The sequence below is a fragment of the Xiphophorus hellerii genome, chromosome 15, assembly GCF_003331165.1.
Source record: "Xiphophorus hellerii strain 12219 chromosome 15, Xiphophorus_hellerii-4.1, whole genome shotgun sequence".
Lineage (NCBI taxonomy): Eukaryota > Metazoa > Chordata > Actinopteri > Cyprinodontiformes > Poeciliidae > Xiphophorus > Xiphophorus hellerii.
This window is the reverse complement of record NC_045686.1, coordinates 16,847,229-16,867,202: the sequence shown is the minus strand read 5'-3', so window position 1 is coordinate 16,867,202 and position 19,974 is coordinate 16,847,229. Positions and strand designations below refer to the sequence as shown.

Here is a 19,974-nt window from a genome sequence, read left to right as displayed (position 1 = left end):
ACGAGTGGTATTGCCCAATTTGGTTTACTGAGAATGCTACTCTATCAGCACATACAGGAGGATGTCACATCAATGTGTGAGTTAACCTAAGAGGTTATTATGCAACCTTACTCGGGAAGAAATTATTTTACATCTAAAAGTACATTAAAAATAACTGTTTTTTTTTATCAAAGCATTTATTTTATCTTTTGTGTTACTGAGACATCTTTGACAAGTAGGTATTTTCTTCCCCAGGACAAGTTCACTAGGTTTCAAAATGCAGTGAGAGACATGCAGAACTGCAAACATGTCTGCCAAGTAAGTTTCAACCAGATGACAAAAACAAGCATGCATATTTTTATCTCATGCATAAACAATTCAATGTTCCAAAGAGTCACATCAAGATCCTGAACTCGAGAGGAGTTGGAAGTAAATACAATATCTGTCTTAAAATTGAGTTTTTCTAGATTTGAATTGCATGTAAAAATCCAATTCTTATCTTAGGAACAGAATGACAAGCCTTATCTTAACTTCTATCTTGGGACAGCACCTGTTCAGCAGACATAAGGCCAGCCTCTTTTGTTCAACACTCAACACTACAAGTCTGAGCACAAGAATGCAGCAACAAAATTCATGATGTCCAATTTCTTACCAAAAATGTATCGTCAATATTTAATAAATTAAGTTATTTGAGAAGTGCAAATGAGCAAAAATTTAAATAAGCTTTATCTTGTTAAAGAAACAAAATGGCGTACAAGAACTCGAAACTGAATAAATAACGTGGACTTGAAAAAGAGGGATTACAAGGCAGATTTGGTAGAAGCGCCAGCTAATCCATGTGTCCAATTTAAAATAACGTTGAAATGTATCCCTTTATTCTAACTTGTGTTTATTATAAGGCGTCTACACACACCCTCTTGATTTTTAAGCTCTGTTTTATTAGTGCGCATCGCCTGCATCCTGAAATGCCTGGGAATTTTTTCTAGCAACTTTGTTTCTGGAACTAGAAGTGAGACCCATTTCTCTTTAAAGACATATGAATGTATGTTTTTGCCAAAAGTTGTCTTTTTCTGCTATGTTTACAGTTAAAAATGTAAACACTTTTACATTTAAAAGACTGAGAAATAAAAGAGTGCTTTTTGCAAGGAATATGTCTATGAGTCTATTAGTCTTTTAAAAGAGGCTTTTACACATCTGAAATGTCAGTCATAAAAATGTGATTTATTTGGTTTGTGAAAGTTAAATAATTCAATCCTTGAATCTTTTGTACTGCAAATCAAGTAAAAACAACAGATCATGAAGTTACATCTTAAAATAATTTTCACAACTTAAGCAAAGAATTATTTAAAAAATTTTATTAAATGGCCCTCCCTGCTGACATAAAATTACCAGTGACATGATCCTAGCAACCTCTTTTTTTATTATAACAATTTGGCACTTTCATAAATCAGGCGTACTCTTCATGTGTGGCTTCTAAACAGAGTTCATCATCTCATCCAATCAAGTTTAAGCTGTGGAGGCAGTGCTGAGCTGCTCCAGGGTCAGCTTGGTGTTAAAGGTTTGTGGATCTGATCTTGTTGATCATATTGGATCTGTCGTGATCTGAACAACGGCTCCTCCTTCTTAAGCCACTGATCCATATTGAAATCTGGGAAGAAGAAACTGATTTCTCTCTGAGCCGACTCTGGAGAATCTGGAAAAACAAAACAATAATAATAATTTAAAAGAAAATAATACATTAAAATAATTTGAAACGTTTACATTTTTAAAAATGTCTAAGTGAAATAAAACATATTTTTGGAATTGGAATAATTCAAAGTTGTACTTGAAAAATAATATATTAAGGTGGTTTTAGGCTTTTGATTCTGATTCTGTGAATGTTTTTTTTAATTTGTATTTTTATATTATTTGCCTCTATGTGAATATGCATGCTCAAAATTCAAATTCAAAAACACTTTATTGATCCCAAAGGGAAATTAAATGCTATTGTAACATCTTACCGTTGTGACACCCAAGTTTTCCCACTGTGAGATAATGAAAGATATTTCTATCCTATTCGATTCCTTATAAATAAAAATGATTCTACTAATCCTTACTTATCTAAAACCAAAACAGTAAGGTCTGATTTAATGTAAGACAGTGACAAAAATTATTGTCTTTTTATGCAGTGTATGTACTGTGAGCTTTGGTTGTAACTAAATCTATGACAACTGGACCTGAGAAATTTCACTGAACTGATGGGAGGCATTGTAACTCTACATTTCCTAACTCTCAGGATCTAATATTTGTAATATTTTAATCAGTCAGAATGATGAGTGCCCAGAACATTTCTGACCGGAGCCATGAGTTGTGTTTCTGGTGTCTGTGAGGCCAAAGCGAGCCCTGATGCAGGCAGGGGATGTGTATCTGGCTTGAAAGACTTTGGTTGGTCCCATCTTGTCCCTCCAGTGACGTATGGCATCCTCTCGAGCTAAAATGTAGGCTCTCATCGGACCACTAGTGGAAAATTCATAAAAACATTACTAATCATTAGGTGATCCATAAAAAAAATGACTATTTTCACAAGCCTAGACTTACCTTGACATGAATTCTACAAGTCTTTGATAGAAGAATCGCTCTGGGAATGAAACATAGGATATAAATACATTTATCTTTTATAAACAGCTTAAATTTGAAATGTAAAACCCCAAAAGTGGATCTTTCTACATTTGTCAAATATAGAAAGATTCATATAGGTGCACACAGGCCATGTGATGTATCTACTAGAATAAGAAGCTGATTTATTTTTAATTGCATGGAGAACCTAGAATAAAAATGTACTCTATTATGTAAAGCCATAATATTGTTAAATATTGTCCACACCTGAATGTTCAGCATAAAACCTCTCCGAATCCTGTCTTTTCCACACCAGGTCTTTGCATCTGACAATTACGAAGTTGTTATCCAGAATTGTCTGGTGAATAGCCTGAAAGAAAATGATACAAGAAACGTTTCAATTTTGCCTGTACTGCTAAATGTTTTGGATAAATGTAAGCACATGCTGCTGTCCATACGCTACCTTGCAATGCATACATTCCTGTTAAACCTTATAGCCTTTTTCACATTATAGTTGCAAACGTTACTGTAATTAACACCAAAACCCAGTGTGATATAATAATAATGTAGAGAAGGTGATAGAAAAAAACATCTCAAAGTGTGCTACTATTGATCTGTATTCAGCCCCCCTGACTCAACACTTGGTAAAGCCTTTTGCTGAAGTTGCAGCTGCAAGTCTTATAAGGTTTGTTGTTGTTGGTGCTTTCACACTTACTGATGGAAATTACTTTCTCAGTTATATTTCCAGAATAGCTCAAGATCAATCAGACTTGATTAAGAGAGAGAGAGAGAGAGAACGAGAGAAAAAAAAAAGTAGAACAGATTCTCAACTGCACTTAGGTTTGGGATTGGACTGGGACAGTTCTATACTTAAAAATACTTTGATCCAAACCATTTTATTGTAGCTCTGGTTGCATGTTTAGTGACATTATCCTGATAAGTTGACTCAATTAAGGGAAGTGGTTGCTGTGGATTTTACTTAGGGGTATCAGAGTAAGGGGGTTGAATATATGTAGGCACCATTTTTTTTCTTTTTTGGAAAGCCATGAAATGTTTTCTTTCTCACTGTAGAATTGTGTACTTTGTCGTGTTGATCTACCCCCAGTCCCACCTCGCAAAATGCAGTGAGCTGAATAGTGCTGTGTATACGTTTCCAAGGCACTTGTTTTATCCTTGACATTTAGCTATTTTCAGAGAAGGCGTACCACTGACAAAAGAACCATCACGTTCATTTTGACACACCTCAAAAACTGTAATCCAACTGGACTACATGTGAAAGACAGATAAGACCCCGTTTAATCAAAGTACAACATTTTGGACAATCTCTGAATGAGCTAAAAGTAAAATGCGTGAAAATGAAAAAAGGTTACCTCTGCTATTAAAGGATGAGCTATAGCATCGGGCTTGATGACCGCCAGGGTGAGCTGTAGCGCTTTGGACAGGCGGCCAGTAGTCTGTAACATGGCCACGGTTACCAGGAAACCTATTGGAAATAATATATTTACTAGAATAAGATGTTATTTCCGAAAATATATGTGTAAGATTTTTGGTAATACCGACCTTTTCTGTCAATTGTCCATCAAATCGATCAACTTTTAACGTTTTTAACGGCTGCCATTGTCGCCGTTTGACTCAGAGCAATTTCCTAGTTATAAGAGAAAACAATAAACATAAGTTGTCGGCTTAATTTACAACTATGAGCGGTACATATAAAAAAACCTCTAAATGACAAACTGGTACTAAAATATGACAAAATGTTAAATGCAACTCCATCCCTGTCAGTTCCGCTTACAAAAACAATCCCCTGAAACGGAACACTGCAAAGAAGTGTTCCGGCATCATACAATAAAATAAAATGCTAAAACTTTACGTCTATCGTTACATGAAATAAAAACAACTCGATATATATATATATATATATATATTTGAAATGTAAAACCCCAAAAGTGGATATATATATATATAAACATAGTAAAGATCAAATGAAAAATGTATATACATAACAATATATAAATCTACAATTTAAAAGGGATTAGTCATAAACACTACTATTATATCGGTAAATTTCATATTAAACATTATGATAATATATATTATTGTTATTTATGCTGCAAACAAAGCAGCAGCATAAAAAGCAGAACCAACATACTGCTACCGCTTTCTGTTACCTTCTATCAAAATATTGAATTGCTGATAAGATTATATTCTTTATTTTATTGCATATGATTTATTTTTTAATATATTTATAATGTTTAGATGTGTTTTAATCATCCATTAATTGTAGTTATTTTTTACGTTACAGTTCTCCCATGAAAACTATCGTTTTTTTTATGCTGTTTGTTATACAATTAAATAATAATGAATTGATTTGATTACAATTTTATTTAGATCAGAAATTGGTATTGGCCCAGCCTGATAAAACAATTGCAGCCAAAATAAATTAATTTTTAGGAGTCAAATGTCTGATGTGGTGCAAAATTGTCTGCTCCTTCTGACTTTTTTTTGTGTCAAAAATACATTTCTTTTTTAGCATTTAAGTAGCTAAAAGTCTAAGACACATTGACAACAAGCAGAAACTGGAGCTGCAGAGATTTTTGCCTGTGGTATATATCAGACAGTGTGAGTTACAAACACATTCTAGAAATGCAAAATGACCACACCCTGAAAAGCAGAGTGTGCGGTGTTTATGTGTGTGTGCAGAAAGAAGAAATGGGGAGGGTGGGGAGTTGTGTCCAGCATAGGTTTCTCCCACCTGCCCGTGTCATGTGTCATGTGACTTTGGGGTGAATCCACAGCTGCCACCTCCATGAGGCGAATAGAGAGGCAAAGAGAGAAGACTGTGGGGTTAAAGAGTTCACTTTTTTGTAAGTATGTATCTTGTTAGTTTAATATGTCAATCTTAGTTTTTTTTAAAGAATACTGAGAGTAACAATGATGAATATGAGTCAATGAATACCAATGATGACCATTGTTCTTTATGAGCATAGTATGGTAAGAACTGTAGATGAAAAAAACAGATTGGATAGAAAATATGGACATCACAAAAATCCAGCAACTCAAAGACAAAACTGCTAGTGTAGCCACTTGGTGAAACACATTTAGAATTTCTGAAGAAAGAAAATGCCCATATCCTTTTCTTGATCCTAAATTTAAAAGAAAAAATAAAAAAATTAAATAAAGGGGAAAAAAAGAACAGATTTAACAGCATCTTTGTTTAAATGAGGCATGCAACATGCAAGGCCTTATGTTTCAGATATATGATTTCCAGATCCCAATTCTACAATTTTTAAAAATCTTTTTACTAATATGTATTGTTAGTAATTTTATTGTTGCACAATAAAGCCAACTTTGCATTTTTTATTACTAAACAAAGCATATATTTTCTCATCAAATGGCTGCTGGAGATAGGCACCAGCCCTCCACTGCGACTCTGCATGGATAAGCAGGTATGGACCATGGATGGATTGATGGATGCTATTACTTATTCTTTCAACTTGACAGTTTGGGGCAGCATAGACACAACTGACCTAAAGCTTTTACATGTGGTTCTATTTGTGTTATTTGTGCTATGGCCCTAATCTACATTTTAAAACTTTTCTTATTTACTTTTTTGCATATGTTAAAGAAGAACAATTTCAAACAAAGAAAGGTAACAGGTGTCTAAAATCATAAATGAAAGATAGACATTTTAACTAAACTAACAAGATACTATTAATGAAAAGCTACTTTCTTGTTGGGACAGCAGCTCATATGAAAAACGAGTCCACTGGTGATTCCAGCTGACTCGTGCTTCACACATCATCCGTTGATTCAACTCATCTGTCTGACCACAATAAAGCTCATCTCTGTTTTACCTCTGTGTCACTGCTGCTGCTGCTGGCTCTTGCAGTTGTCGTTCCTATTTAATGGGCGTTGGGGCAACTGCCTGAGTCACAACCCCCACCGGCACGTGGATGTTAACGTTTTGTTCATTCTTTCAACAAGATCCACAGAAAACGGTAATGTAAAAACATTGCTCATAAAGTGTGGAAAGGTAAAATAAAACATGTAGTCAGCTAATTTTCAGATATAATTATTTTACCAGTTTGTGTACCCATTCCCCTCTGACCTTTGACATCAACAAGGAATTATTTTTTGCTTCATAACTGGTGCCTGCTGCATATTTTCTCTTTTTTGGACCATCAGGTGCAAATCTAGGAGATGGTTTTGCATAAAGATCCCAGACTTAAAACCATTTACAATCCCTGTCTGACCATTTTTGATGTTGAACTTCATAAATTTTGACATTTAGATTCCTAATTGTATTGAATTTGTGCTATGTGTGCTATTATTTGCATTAACAACAATTACACCAATGTATCTAATAAAAATGAGTGTACATTTGTGTTACAATAAGGTAATGGACCCTGAGATGACAAACACATAAATAAAATGAAGTTATGCTGCAAAAATATTTTGCTTTATAAGTTTTAAATGTGCTATGTTGTGCAATGTACTGATACTGATTATGATGAAAAAATGTCAGCATACCAACTTTAAGAACAGCACAGTTGAGTCAGAGTTCATTTGTCTCTTTAAAGATGACTTTTGTTCTAGTGTGACCTGTAAACGGTATTGTACACCACTGCAGCTCACCTGCCACCCCGTGACCTTTACAGCAGAGTCATTAAGGACGTCATGGACCTTGGTGTGACAGTCAGAGGCCTTTGAAGCCTTTTTAACTGTTTAGTTAGTGAGAAAAGTCAGGAATGTGTTTCCTGTTTTAACACTTTCAGAGGTTTTAGTGACTGGCTAAATCTTGGTCAGGCTACCTCATTGAAAACATCTCTTAGTCCCATGTAATTGGACATTTGTTTCTTATGCCTTAACTTGTTATTTTATAATGACAACACTGACTTGAACTATTTTCTATTTTATTCTCTAAAATACCAAAATTGGCGCAAAACATTATACATGTCTGTCTGGTAACATTGTTTTCACAAAGTAAATCAGATATTATGATCAAATCATTATTCAGTACTTCAGTAGCATTTTTACAAAATATTGCTATGCTCTTAAGAATTGTTTGGAGTCTGCTTACGTTATTCTACTACTTGGGTAAAAATATATTAAAGTAAAGCTACTTTTGCTTCAGTATAGTTTACCTACCCATTCAGTGGTCTGTCTATGTTCAGCCCTGTATCTCTTGCATAAAACGTTACAACAATTTCTCTTTGTCCCCCTGCATGAGTCTTGTGATGTAAACGTTCTTCACCTCTCCGTCACCTGTTCTTTCTAGCCGCATAAATGCTGCTGACCTTTGACCTTTCTGCCTCGCCACGCGGGACTGCTCTGCCTTCGACAGCTGTGTCAACCTCAAGCCGGGCAACTGGTGCGCCAAGGGAAGGACAAGAGAGTGGCATTAATGGCAAACCACATAATGAGTCAGCAACAATTGCTGTTTTATCTTCATCAGGATCGGCCATCTCACTTTTACTTTTGGTTCTTTATTGCACTCCGACGTGTTTTTATCTGGTGAAACTCTATTAAACCCTTGTTTTCTTCTTACTTCTAGACACACTCCATTCATGCCAAGTTATTCTCTTATTTAAAGTGATTCCTTTCTCCTGCATGTGGAGTTTCCTGTTAGAAAACAGGATTAATCCCGAGCATGCATGGTGTCAGCTGCCAGTTTATTTATACCAGTGTAAATGAACAAACCGCTCCATTACCAATGAGTTTCACTCTTACCTGCCGCCCTCTGGGACATTATTTCCTCATGCCAAGAAGAGTTTATTGTGACCTCCCCAGAAGCGATGGGACGTTGGCAGAGGGGCAGACGGGCATGACAGAAGGAGAACAAAGTGATTAGCAAATGGGGGCCCCAGTATGTGAGCACAGGTTAAAAATAACCCCTCTGCCCAATTTGAAGTGAGAAAGAAGGGCTGTGATGTCTGTGTCCCAAGTTGGTTTAATTGTTTCACTGGGAAATGATCACTAGAGTTCAATAAATAATACATCTGGGAGTATAGATGGAAAAAAGAATAGAGTGATAGTTTAAGGTGAGCTCTTTAGCATGATGGATAACACATGATGAGGGGAAACAGATGCTTAAATACAAGGCCAGTGAGCCCATATTAAAACCAATCAGCTGTCCCCAATAAGATCAACAAGAGGACTGTCTTTGCCGATACCACTCAACAACAGAAGCCATCTGATATTCCTAGCACCCAGATAATAAAAGCAGTGAGGACTCTGCACATAGTTGGCATTGGTGGATATGTTGCATTCGTGGATGTTTCCCTGGCCCTGTGCCACGGAAATATCGAACAACTGTCAGAATTAGACAACATCCTGTGGCATAAAAAGAAAATAACAGGGAGCTACAAAGATGAGGTGAAGCTTCTATTTGTGGACAGCGAGTGCCTTGAAAATAGCAAGAGCGTTGGGTTTCAATATAAGCCCCCCTCGCTGAGCCCGAGCTTTCTGTGAATGAGGTCCGGGTTCCTGTCGCACCCAACCCTGCTGCTGATTTTAGAACACAGGTGTTGACCTTAGTGGAGTGGCTTGTGCTTGCTGCAGAGGAAAATGAACCCTTACACTCAGCCCGTTTGCCTCTACAGGCTTGGTTATCAACGTATGATCGTACAGATGCTTCTAAGCTGATGCACAAGAATGATATTTTCACTTTTCTCATAATTCTTTTGTAATTTCTGGTTTTCTACTGATATCTATCTATCGATCTATCTATCTATCTATCTATCTATCTATCTATCTATCTATATATATATATATATATATATATATATATATATATATATATATATATATATATATATATATATATATATATATATATATATATATATATATATATATACAGTACAGACCAAAAGTTTGGACACACCTTCTAATTCAATGGGTTTTCTTTGTTTTCATGACTATTTATAAGGCAATAAATCCCACTTATTAACCTGACAGGGCACCTATGAAGTGAAAACCATTTCAGGTGACTACCTCTTGAAGCTCATCAAGAAAATGCAGAGTGTGTGCAAAGTAGTAATCACAGCAAAAGGTTGCTACTTTGAAGAAACTAGAATATAAGGGGTATTTTCAGTTGTTTTACACTTTTTTGTTTAGTGCATATTTCCACATGTGTTATTCATAGTTTTGATGCCTTCAGTGTGAATCTACAATGTCAATAGTCATGAAAATAAAGGAAACTCATTGAATTAAAAGGTGCGTCCAAACTTTTGGTCTGTACTGTATGTATATATATATATATATATATATATATATATATATATATATATATATATATATATATATATATATACATACAGTACATATATATATATGTCTGCTTTCAAAGGAAATCAGCTAAGATATCAGGAAGATAATTGTGCAGTTGCAAGGAGAATGCCATTGATTTTGTAAAGCTATAAGAAATCACATTTAAGTTTTGCCTAATGACATGTCAGGGAGGCAAAACAGAAGGTGTTGAATTAAATTTTCTGATCTACATAGCAAAGCTATGCATTCAGTGGAATATTTTACACATCACCTGAAAACACCACCACTAAAATGAAGCATTGATATGGCAGCAGCATGCTGTGGACATCATTTTATTCGGCGGGGAAGCTAGTCAGAATTGTCTAGAAGATGAATGGAGCTAAGAGCGATCCTGGAACAAAACTTGTTGGAGGCTGGGGCGAACGTGTTGACATTTCAGCAGAACAACAATCCTAAATACCCACCAGAGCTACAATGGAATAGATTGGATCAGAGCGTCTTCATCAGAGTGACGAAATGCAGTGGTAAATTTTACTGGTGTTGCACATCTGTTTTTCTGCACAGTTTTTATATTGCAAACAGTCTATTGTTCTAGTTTTCTTTTAATAAGCATACACATATGCAGCTTATGTACTTAAAAAACAAAATATTCCAGACAACTGCATATCCCTTGGATTTATGATCATTTCAAGGCATTGTTATGTTGTAATCTTGTCCTAAATGTATAGTAATTAATCTTGAAGGTTTATGTATTGTTTTAATGTATGTTTAACACTTTTGATCTTTGTGTGAACCTATACCACAATCTACGTTCACAGACCTGTAATAGGTTCACACACAAATAACACCTGAATTTCTCCACTGAGGAGCAATAAAGGATATTTCTATTCTATTCTATTCTATTCTATTCTATTCTATTCTATTCTATTCTATTCAAAATGCCTAAAATCAATTGAGAATCTGTGCCAAGATGGTAAATTGGTGTTCAGCAAGCTTCTCTTTACAAATTGAATTTGGTTTGGGTTCATTTTCATAAAATGGCCCAAAACACAAAAACACATTAACATTTGTGATTGTAATGCAACTAAACTTCTAGATTTGTGAATGTGTTTGCAAGGTCCTATAGGTGTTGTGCCCAGCGGGTTGTCGTTGCTAGGCCTCAGAAGCATTTATTGATTTTATTTGGTGCCACAAGAACAACCAAACTTTAAAGTCTTATATATTACTGTATATGATGTGTGTATCTTGTGGCATCACTAACCCAAAACGATAATTGCCTCCTCACATAAAGCCTCTTCCATACCTCTTACGACAAGACACGTGGCTCTTTTTTCTGCCTTACTGGAACCCAGATGAAACTACAACGTTATCTTCAGCCGTGACTCTGTAAGTACCCTCAGAAACCCACTGAAACCCGCCCCTCTTGCAGTTGCTTCCTTGTTTCTCCGCCCTCTTTTTTTAAAAAAAAGGACTCATTGACATCCTCTGTAAAATAAAGGCAGGGTAAGGCAGGCTGTGAGCTGGAAGGACTGTGGGGGGTGGCAGAACAGAGGAACGGCAGAGGGGTGTTGGGTGTCTCAGGCCCAGTGTGAACAGCTGAAAGGTGTGACTTCACAGAGCTTGCTCCCCTCCCTGTCAGGGCCCTGATTGGGCCAGACAGGAGGCGCAGGAGAGGCCCCGGGCTCCCTAAAGGACACCAACAGGTGGGAAGTCGCATTGGAGGGGGGCCGCTCCTGGTAGGGATAGAAAAGGCCGGTCTGCATGGCCTGCTGTGGGCACAATCCACCGGGCCAGATACTGAGGAGAGCGGATGATCGCAAAGAGAGCTGAAGCGGACAGATGACTTGAGTGGATAGAAGTCAAATGGAGGCTTCGGGGACCTGACCTAAGGTTGGTCACAGTTTAAAATGTTTTGGTTTAATAAAAGTTGTACTGTTTTTGTCAAAGTAATCTGAAATTGATCAAGTAGTAGTTTTGATTGTATTTGGGGTAATACTTGTTTTTTTAAAAAGAAAAACGTGACAAAAATCAGGTGTGAAACCAGCTGTTAGATGTTTTCTCTCAGCTTCATTAAGGCAGCAACACACCACGGCAGAGCTTGTCACCTCCGACAGGCAGCTGGGGGGGACACAGGAAGGAGTCAGAAAAAGTCTGTACCTTGACATGTGTCTCAGAGCAACATTCAAACTCTAATTACGGAAGCTACCTTTCCTTAGTTCAAGAAGACAGTAAACAACGTGGGGTTAGAGTTAGGCCACCAGGTTATTTTGAAGGAGAGTTGGTGTGTTTGGCCACTTTCTCGGGTCAACTTAATCGACAGTGGAGACCAGAAAGCTGTGGCAAAACAGATAACTTTTTAAAATATATTCAAACTATTTTTTTGTTTTATTTTATTTTTTTACATTTACTGTGTTTGTTGCAACATAGTCTGATGCTATAATCAATTTCTAATGCAAACCTATTTGTATGTGACATTGTCTTAAAACCATACATGTTTTCTCAATTTTCTTTGGAGACTTTACAATCTCTCTCAGGATGAAATTTTCCCCTCTCCAGAGATGATCTTTGCTTTTCAAATATTCCTGTGCTGCCATTCCTCTCCCTCTGCCACAGTTAACCATTATTTAGCCAGTTGTTGCCTCTGCTCTTCCTCTGCTTGTATGAAAGGGTGTCTTTGTCTCCCGAGGAGCGTTGAATCCAGTTGTTTCCCCTTGTGAGGACATGCTTCCTTATATCCCCATATTAATACATCACTTATGGAATGTAAGGAAGTGTGTGGTTTCAAGGGGGACCTGAGCATCGGAAAGCAGAAGAATCTCTGATTTTCTTTCCTACTGAACATCGTTTTGATTCGTAGTTCGGATTTCTCTCATCACCGCTTAAGAGCCTGCATGCGTGTGGGGAGGGCAACAGGTGAAAGGCCTGCCACCCTCTCCTTCAGCCCAGGCACGTGTATGGCTTGCATTACTCCCTTGCCCGCTGATAGGGGGTCTCAGGGACACAACTTGAAAAAATTCCTGCCCTGCCCCAACTGCTGACAGTCGAGGAGGATTGACCAGCCGCAGCTGTCACCCGTTATAGCAACCACAGAAGTTATAAAAGGACGATTGGAGGGAGGGAGGAAGGGCAGAGATGTGGAGCTGTCACTGAGGTTGAAAGTTCGCCCCAGCAGGGCTGGGTTTGGAGGTAGGAAAGGAGATGTCACCAGCTGTCAGGGTTCCCAAACCTCAAAATAGGAACTATCTGCTCGGTAACACAGTGACGCTCCATGTTGTAACTCGCTTGAATTGTTAATAACCTTATTTTGCTCTGTGTTTCATCAGGTAACCCTGAAGAGGACCTCCTGCTCTCTTTCTCTTTCTCTTTCCTTCTTTTCCTCTCTCTTTCTCTGTGTTTGACTGTTTTTCTGCCTCTCTCTTCCTCTGCCTCTTGCAGTCGAAGCAACACGCCTTGCTGTGGCTGGTCAAACGGAACCAAGTCAGGTGTTTCAGTGAGGTTTGGTCCCCTTCAACCAGCTACTGCGTCGTGAATTCTGTCGGCAGGGAATCAGAGACACTGTCACAGCTCATTGTGGACGTGGTAGTCTGAATAAATGTGAAGTTTATGTATTACAGGCTATTCAGATGTATTTTTGCCACTTCATTTTAGTTGTCTAAGTATAGGAGTTTGTGCTTACAAATCAAATAAAGGATCACTTAAAATATACATTTCTGATGTCTACACTTTTTCTTTATTCTTGTCTTAAAATAAGCAAATATGGGATTTTCCTGATCTAATCACACCTCTCTAAATAGAAAATGTCCCTTCAAACTAATTTCCAGTTATCTGCTGTACATATCCTTATGTTGCTATAACAGGAAATCTTTAATCACTTACAGTTAATCCCTTACACATTGAAGCTACATAAATGATTACACTTAAAAAATAACAGAATAGGATACAACTCTATCACGGAGAGCACGTATGATTTGTGCTTATTATGTGCATCAAGCCAATCCAACTTTGTCGTTGAAATAAAATGTCCATAAATTGTAACATTCTGCCAATAAATTTAAATAAATTCAATTAAACTCAATCATCGCATTTTAATTTTTTTTTATTTTGATTGTTTTGTTAATTTATTATTAATGTAACTATGTGCATGATGCCCCATGGAGTGAATACTACATTACATCAAATATTTAAGTTGACATTGACAAAGATTCATATTCAACAGAATTAAGAAACACTCTGAGAATTCCTGCAGGTGTACAATATTTTACTTTAAATTAAAAAAAAACAACCAAGAAAAAAACAAAAACACCCTCATTTAAGAGTGAGAATTGAATTCAGGACGTCCTTGCTGCACGGCAACAGCACTAATAACTGCAGCATCATTTAGTAGCCATCATTCATGGCATGTATTTATCAAACAAACTCTTCCAAAATAAAATCATTTAATTAAAAAAATACATCCGCTGGTTATTTTTGAGTAAGATTTTCTTTGAGCCAATTTGAGAAAACGATGCCAGGGCTCATTCAAACCAAAACTGTAAAATTCTACTTTTAGCAAAATGCACAATAATCCTTTGCTTTTTCTTTCTTATAAAATCAAAATTACCTGCACATATGTCTTCATTTAGCCTTATTTTGTTTTCTATAAAGTTCATATATTTATGTTATGCGAGTGCTTGAAAACTGAAATCACGTTCCTTATTTATGAACACAATCATGAGTAATAAAGTTGGTTCCGATGTGTAATTTCAACATGGAACTGTACAAGCATCAACAGACACTTGTTTTTTTTAGGTTTTAATCCAGGAAATTGAGGGACATTCACCCAAATCCCTGCTAAAGCTGCAGAGATTTGGGTGAATGCTTGATGTAGCTGTGAGATTGATGGAAAATAGCAAAGTATTTTTTTCTCTCTTTTTTTCTTGCTTTTCTTGCTTCTCATTTATTTTTTATTTTTCTTACTTATTAAAATTGGTTTATGTTTCTTTGTGTCTTTTATATGGAAAATGTATTTACTTTTGGTTTTGTCATGAAATTTGTGACCGAGGCTTAGTTTTCATCGAACTGCAGAGAAAAAAATTGTAAAGTAATGTGATGCAATTGATGAAAATAAGCAAATAAGACATTACTTTGAAAATACAGTTGAACACTTTTGCCTCCAGAAGATGGCGCTGTGGGCAGATGTTGCTGCAACAGCAGAGGAAGTGAAGCCGTATCGTAAAGATGGCTGACAGTGGAGTGACAGGTGAGTTTGGGAATGTGTAACAGCTGCGCTTTTTTTCACTTTGCAGCTGTTTTTCTTTTTTTAAACCATTTGTTACGTGAGTAAAAACGTAGCTATTGTTCTAGTTTCGAGGAGGTCAAGTTTCCTCTGTTCCAACAGGTTTATTATTTCAGATGTGAGTCCTGCTAACGTTAGCATGGCAGTGTAGTTTAACAGCAGACGTAGCGATGTTGCATCATTTTTGGAGTTGTATCTTCTTGGTTATCATTACTATGTTTTTTAAATTTTTAGCTGTCGATACGGTGTCGATATTATGTACGAGAATCTCTTTTGGAGCTGATGTTAGCGCACTGTAAAGTTATGAAATCAAACTATTATAAGTGCATCATATGGCTTGAAAGAGGCTCATCTGGCTCATTCTAGCGTCACGAACACCATGATGTTACAATCTTCACTCTTCTTGCAGATGGAAATGAGAAGAAAGGTGACATTGAACGTGCAAAGGTCAGTTTATTTTGGTCACTTAAAACCTGTTCCTACAGTCTGGCGTGAGTAAGTAGCAGTCGTGACATGATCATCTTTAAATGTTCAGAGTGAAGGCAAAGAGCTGACCAAAGAGGAGAAGCAGCGGCTGAGGAAGGAGAAGAAACAACAGAAGAAAAGCAAAGAGAAAAAGGATGACAAGGCTATACAGGAGAGTGGTAAAGAAACTAAGGGTGACAGTTCAGCTGCTTCAGCACCACAGCCTTCAACGCAATCCACAGCTCAGAAAGGTAAAATGACTTCTGGGATGTTTGTCTGTGAACCATACGCCCTAAGTGGTCGCTGTAATTAATCTTTTATTCTACAATGTGTTTCTGCTTATTAAAGCTCCTTCAGCAGTGCCTGCTCCAGTTTCCGTGCCTGCCCCAGAAGCTCCCACCCCAGCAGATAAGGCTCCTAAGAGTAAAGCTGAACTGAAAGCTGAACGGAGAGCTCGGCAAGAGGCCGAGAGGGCCAGCAAACAGGGCAAGAAAGGAGATCCGGGACCGCAAGGTGCTGTGAGCAAATCGAAAGCGGCTACGAATGAGCTGCAGCCAGGTAGCGTTTCATAGCCACTGACTCGAAAGTATTATCACTATTTATCACTTCAGTCAAAGTGATAAAACAACTTTAACTGAAGAATCACTTTAACTGGCAACGCGAGTAAAAAAGATCTCTCTGTGTTTTCAGTGGTAAAAAGGCTGCCAGAACATATTCAAGTGGATAATCCAGACGTGTTAAAGAAATTGGCCAAGAAGCTGGAAAGGCAACAGGTAAGATTGATTTACATGTTATAAACGTGTGTAAAAATTGAAGAGCAGCTCCTTGTGAAAGTATTCATACCCCTTGAGATTTTCTCAATTATGTTTCAACCACGAAACACAAAATCGTGTCTGGATAAAATGCATTGCAAATTGTGGCTATCACCAGACAAAATGTAAAAAACTGTAAAAGAGATATTTGGTGCAGTTATCAGTTCCACACAGCGAGTAACAAATGCATGTGACTGTATCTTCAGTTACATGCTTGAATATTAGCTTTACTGTTACTGATTGTTTTGAATTTTTTCAGAGTAGGTCTAAAACAGTCACTGAAAGTTAGAACTGCATGTCATGGTTTTAACATTGTTTTCCAGACACCAGGGCAAAATTCTGCTAAAAAGGTATAAGCCGTCGAGTTTAGACTCTTTAAAATGTTTGCTGCTGAAAATTAACATATATATTTTTGTAGTCTTTGTGGCTATTTAGACTTACATTTCTTTTGTTTTGCTGTGTTGCTGTTCGCTTAAAGCTCTGAGTTTCTTGCTTTTCAGGACTTTCATTATAACCCAACACACTCCTGCAAAATCAGTTTGGCATGTGCAATTGTGTTTGGAGAGTAATAGAAAAATCATGTGTTTCTTTTGGCTTTTTTAGTGTCTGTAAGTGTAATTTTAGGCATAAATTATTTTCTTTTATTTTTTTTATCTCCTGATTTCAGATCCCACTACGCTTAGACTATGGCTACAAAGTCAGCTTGTTTTCTCATCTGCACCAGTACAGTCGCAAAGCTCCGCTAACACAGCAACTCAGGTGAGCTCAGTAGTTGCTTATTTATCTTCGCCATAAAGAGTTTGTTTATTTTGCTTTCAAAAATTGTTCCTGATCTGCTCCAATCACCTTCAGCATTTGTGTTTTTACTGTTTGTAGCATTCCTTCAACGGTGATTCATCCTGCTATTGTGCGACTGGGCCTCCAGTACTCCCAGGGCATTGTGGCTGGATCCAATGCTCGCTCCATTGCCCTGCTGCATGCCTTCAAACAGGTGCTGATCCAAAAACTGTTAGACTTCTACCTAGGGATGCACAGTACATCCTCCTTAACATTGGTATTGGCTGATGTTAGTCTTTCTAGTTAACGTATCGGTCGCTTAAATAAAACTAGGCTGACGGATTATGTTAACAACCAATGTATATTTCCATCTTGTTGCAGTTTGTGTTTTGGGATTGGTTTTGCCATGTGGTATTTGCTTGGGCATGTGACAGTCACAGGGATGTTGCACAGAATTGTGGGGTGTATCACTGAAGCAGAGTAGTAGAGTCATGCCATTCCATGATCTCAAAATTGTATGGAAATTTCTATAATTTGCTGTGAACAAATTTAAAATAAGCTTGATTTTGAACCTGTTTTTTTTTTTTTTTTTTTTTACTTCTGCAGGTAATAAGGGACTACACTACACCTCCAAATGAGGAGCTGTCTAGAGACTTGGTCAACAGGCTGAAACCTTATATTAGGTATTGAAAATTAGTATTGAGTATCTTTGTAACCTTTTGTCCAACCCGAACTATGAATACATCCGTATATATATATATTTTTTGTTGTTTAAAATGTAGCATTTGCCTTTTGTTTTCTTCCAGTTTTTTGAACCAGTGTCGCCCTCTGTCAGCCAGCATGGGCAACGCCATCAAATATGTCAAAAAAGAAATCTCCAATATTCCCAGTCAATGCAAGGAAGAAGAGGTTTGTGTTTTGAGTTTTTTGTTTGTTTTTAAAAGGCCCCTCAACTTAGCTTTAATTAAGTTTTTGCAAGCATATTGAAGCTTTTCAAAATTTTGCATATCACAGCCACACCACTGTTTCCTTTCCATTTTTGTATTTTTTCTTTAGGCTCAATACAAGGCTGTTATGGCCACATTAGAGCTTCTTTAACCGCTGACAGAGACTCTGGTTGCAAAAATTAAAGATGTGATTTTCACTACTAGAGCTGTAGCTAATGAATCTGTCGCAATCATTGCTCCAGCTAAGATAAAGTGAATGGAAAGCTGTTAGGTCCGACTAACGAATGTAATTTTGACTTGCAATGAAGCATTCTTTTCTATTTTAGGCAAAACGCAAACTGCTCACCTGCATCGAGTGGTACATCAAAGAAAAGATCATTCTTGCTGCTAAAGCTATAGCAGAGTCCTCCATAGAAAAGATCAGTGATGGAGACGTCATCCTCATTTATGGATGGTAAGGCTCAGAAATCTGGGCAAGTTCTTTCTATTAACTCTACATTGGATATTTCTTGTTACTAAGCAGTGATTTGTTGTATTAAATAAAGAATAATAATGGATTTTTTTTTTTTTTTAGACAAGTTTTCTTCCTTTTTCCTTCCATATTTAACTCTAACATCACAAAGTCAAAATTCTTATATCTGCTTCTGTCAGCTCTTCTCTGGTCAACCACATCCTCTGTGAGGCATTGGAGAAAAACAGGAAGTTTCGCGTTATAGTTGTAGACAGCAGGCCTCGGCTTGAAGGCCGGGAGGCTCTGAGGCGTCTGGTACAGAGAGGCATCAGTTGCACATATGTCCTTATCTCAGCTGTGTCCTACATTCTTCCAGAGGTAATCAGAAATTGGTGTCATTTGTTGATCAGAGAGTTGCTAAAAAAGTTTTAACTATAAGCACTTACTCTTTTTTTTTTGTTTGTTTTTTGTTTTAGGTATCGAAGGTGTTCCTCGGAGCTCACGCCCTCTTGGCTAATGGTTATGTCATGTCTCGAGTGGGAACTTCACAAATAGCTCTGGTGGCCAAAGCCTTTAACGTGCCTGTGCTGGTTTGTTGTGAGACCTACAAGTTCTGTGAGAGGGTGCAGACGGACTCATTTGTATCCAATGAACTGGGTATGTAAACATATTCCGTTTCTAACTCCATCCATGTGTCGATGTTTGTCGGCTGATCTTTATTGGTTCTTTCCAGATGACCCCGATGACCTCATCGTGACGCGTAATGGGCAGACCCAGCTGGAGAACTGGCAGCAGGAGCCCTCTCTGGGTCTGCTGAACCTCGTCTATGATGTGACGCCTCCTGACTTTGTGGATCTGGTCATCACAGAACTGGGAATGATCCCGTGCACTTCGGTCCCCGTGGTGCTGCGGGTCAAAAACGTCGATCAGTGAGCGCCCTCCATATTGGCTTATGTGATTCACAAGGTCGTGCTTTTAGCATGCAATAAATGTATATCGGAAATGGCATACACTTTTAAATGAGTTTCTTTTGTGTTTTATTTGTGGGTCTTTTAAAAAGGAGAGTTGTTAGATATTTATTAATCACACTAAGGAGGTCATCTATGGGTGTGATGATGATAAGCTAACCATTAAAGGTTTTGTAATTGAAACTGAAACTTTGGCCTCTGAAAGGAATGTTATTGCTCCATAAATGTGGTTTATTTTAAAGATCTGGTCTTTTAAACGAGCACAAAGGTACTTTAACCTGACAGTCAACACATGATCCTCAGGCTCTTGGAAGAAGCACATTATTCCTACATGGTGGTCATGATTCCTGATTGCAAAGGAGTGGTGCTTTCAATTGCTCTTTAACCGACAATGATCACTTTATTTGTGTCATTATTACTTTATATCCAGTGG

The 19,974-nt window shown here is 37.4% G+C and overlaps 2 protein-coding genes across 4 annotated transcripts; one reads left to right on the top strand and one right to left on the bottom strand.

The window, feature by feature from the left end:
• Positions 1–682: 682 nt before the first annotated feature.
• Positions 683–4,375, bottom strand: nme6 (NME/NM23 nucleoside diphosphate kinase 6). Its single transcript, XM_032585987.1, has 6 exons — positions 4,135–4,375; positions 3,945–4,057; positions 2,842–2,944; positions 2,557–2,596; positions 2,315–2,475; positions 683–1,672 (listed from the first exon to the last, which is right to left on the bottom strand). Exons 2-6 carry the CDS (start codon positions 4,035–4,037, stop codon positions 1,521–1,523), a joined length of 549 nt encoding a protein of 182 aa, XP_032441878.1. The 5' UTR covers positions 4,038–4,057; positions 4,135–4,375; the 3' UTR covers positions 683–1,520.
• Positions 4,376–11,401: 7,026 nt separating this feature from the next.
• Positions 11,402–19,593, top strand: eif2b4 (eukaryotic translation initiation factor 2B, subunit 4 delta). Of its 3 annotated transcripts, none has more exons than XM_032585586.1 (15): positions 11,402–11,736; positions 15,006–15,085; positions 15,531–15,568; positions 15,657–15,837; positions 15,935–16,144; positions 16,277–16,359; positions 16,722–16,748; positions 17,066–17,157; positions 17,275–17,389; positions 17,782–17,858; positions 17,982–18,084; positions 18,449–18,576; positions 18,774–18,951; positions 19,050–19,230; positions 19,307–19,593. In XM_032585586.1, the coding sequence occupies exons 2-15, from the start codon at positions 15,064–15,066 to the stop codon at positions 19,504–19,506; spliced, it is 1,635 nt and encodes a 544-aa protein (XP_032441477.1). In that variant the 5' UTR covers positions 11,402–11,736; positions 15,006–15,063; the 3' UTR covers positions 19,507–19,593. The 3 variants fall into 3 exon arrangements, with proteins under 3 accessions (XP_032441477.1, XP_032441476.1, XP_032441478.1); XM_032585585.1 differs by having other exon boundaries at positions 15,003–15,085; XM_032585587.1 differs by lacking the exon at positions 16,722–16,748 and having other exon boundaries at positions 11,404–11,736; positions 15,003–15,085.
• The last annotated feature ends 381 nt before the right edge of the window (positions 19,594–19,974 follow it).

Coding starts and splice junctions, on each gene's coding strand:
- nme6 (XM_032585987.1), bottom strand. CDS start 4,037: ATGTTACAGACTACTGGCCGCCTGTCCAAAGCGCTACAGCTCACCCTG. Junction 2,945..3,944: donor CTCATCCTTTAATAGCAGAG/GTAACCTTTTTT, acceptor ATTTTCTTTCAG/GCTATTCACCAGACAATTCT. Junction 1,673..2,314: donor AAACACAACTCATGGCTCCG/GTCAGAAATGTT, acceptor TTGTTTTTCCAG/ATTCTCCAGAGTCGGCTCAG.
- eif2b4 (XM_032585586.1), top strand. CDS start 15,064: ATGGCTGACAGTGGAGTGACAG. Junction 17,158..17,274: donor CCGCTAACACAGCAACTCAG/GTGAGCTCAGTA, acceptor TACTGTTTGTAG/CATTCCTTCAACGGTGATTC. Junction 17,390..17,781: donor TGCTGCATGCCTTCAAACAG/GTGCTGATCCAA, acceptor TTACTTCTGCAG/GTAATAAGGGACTACACTAC.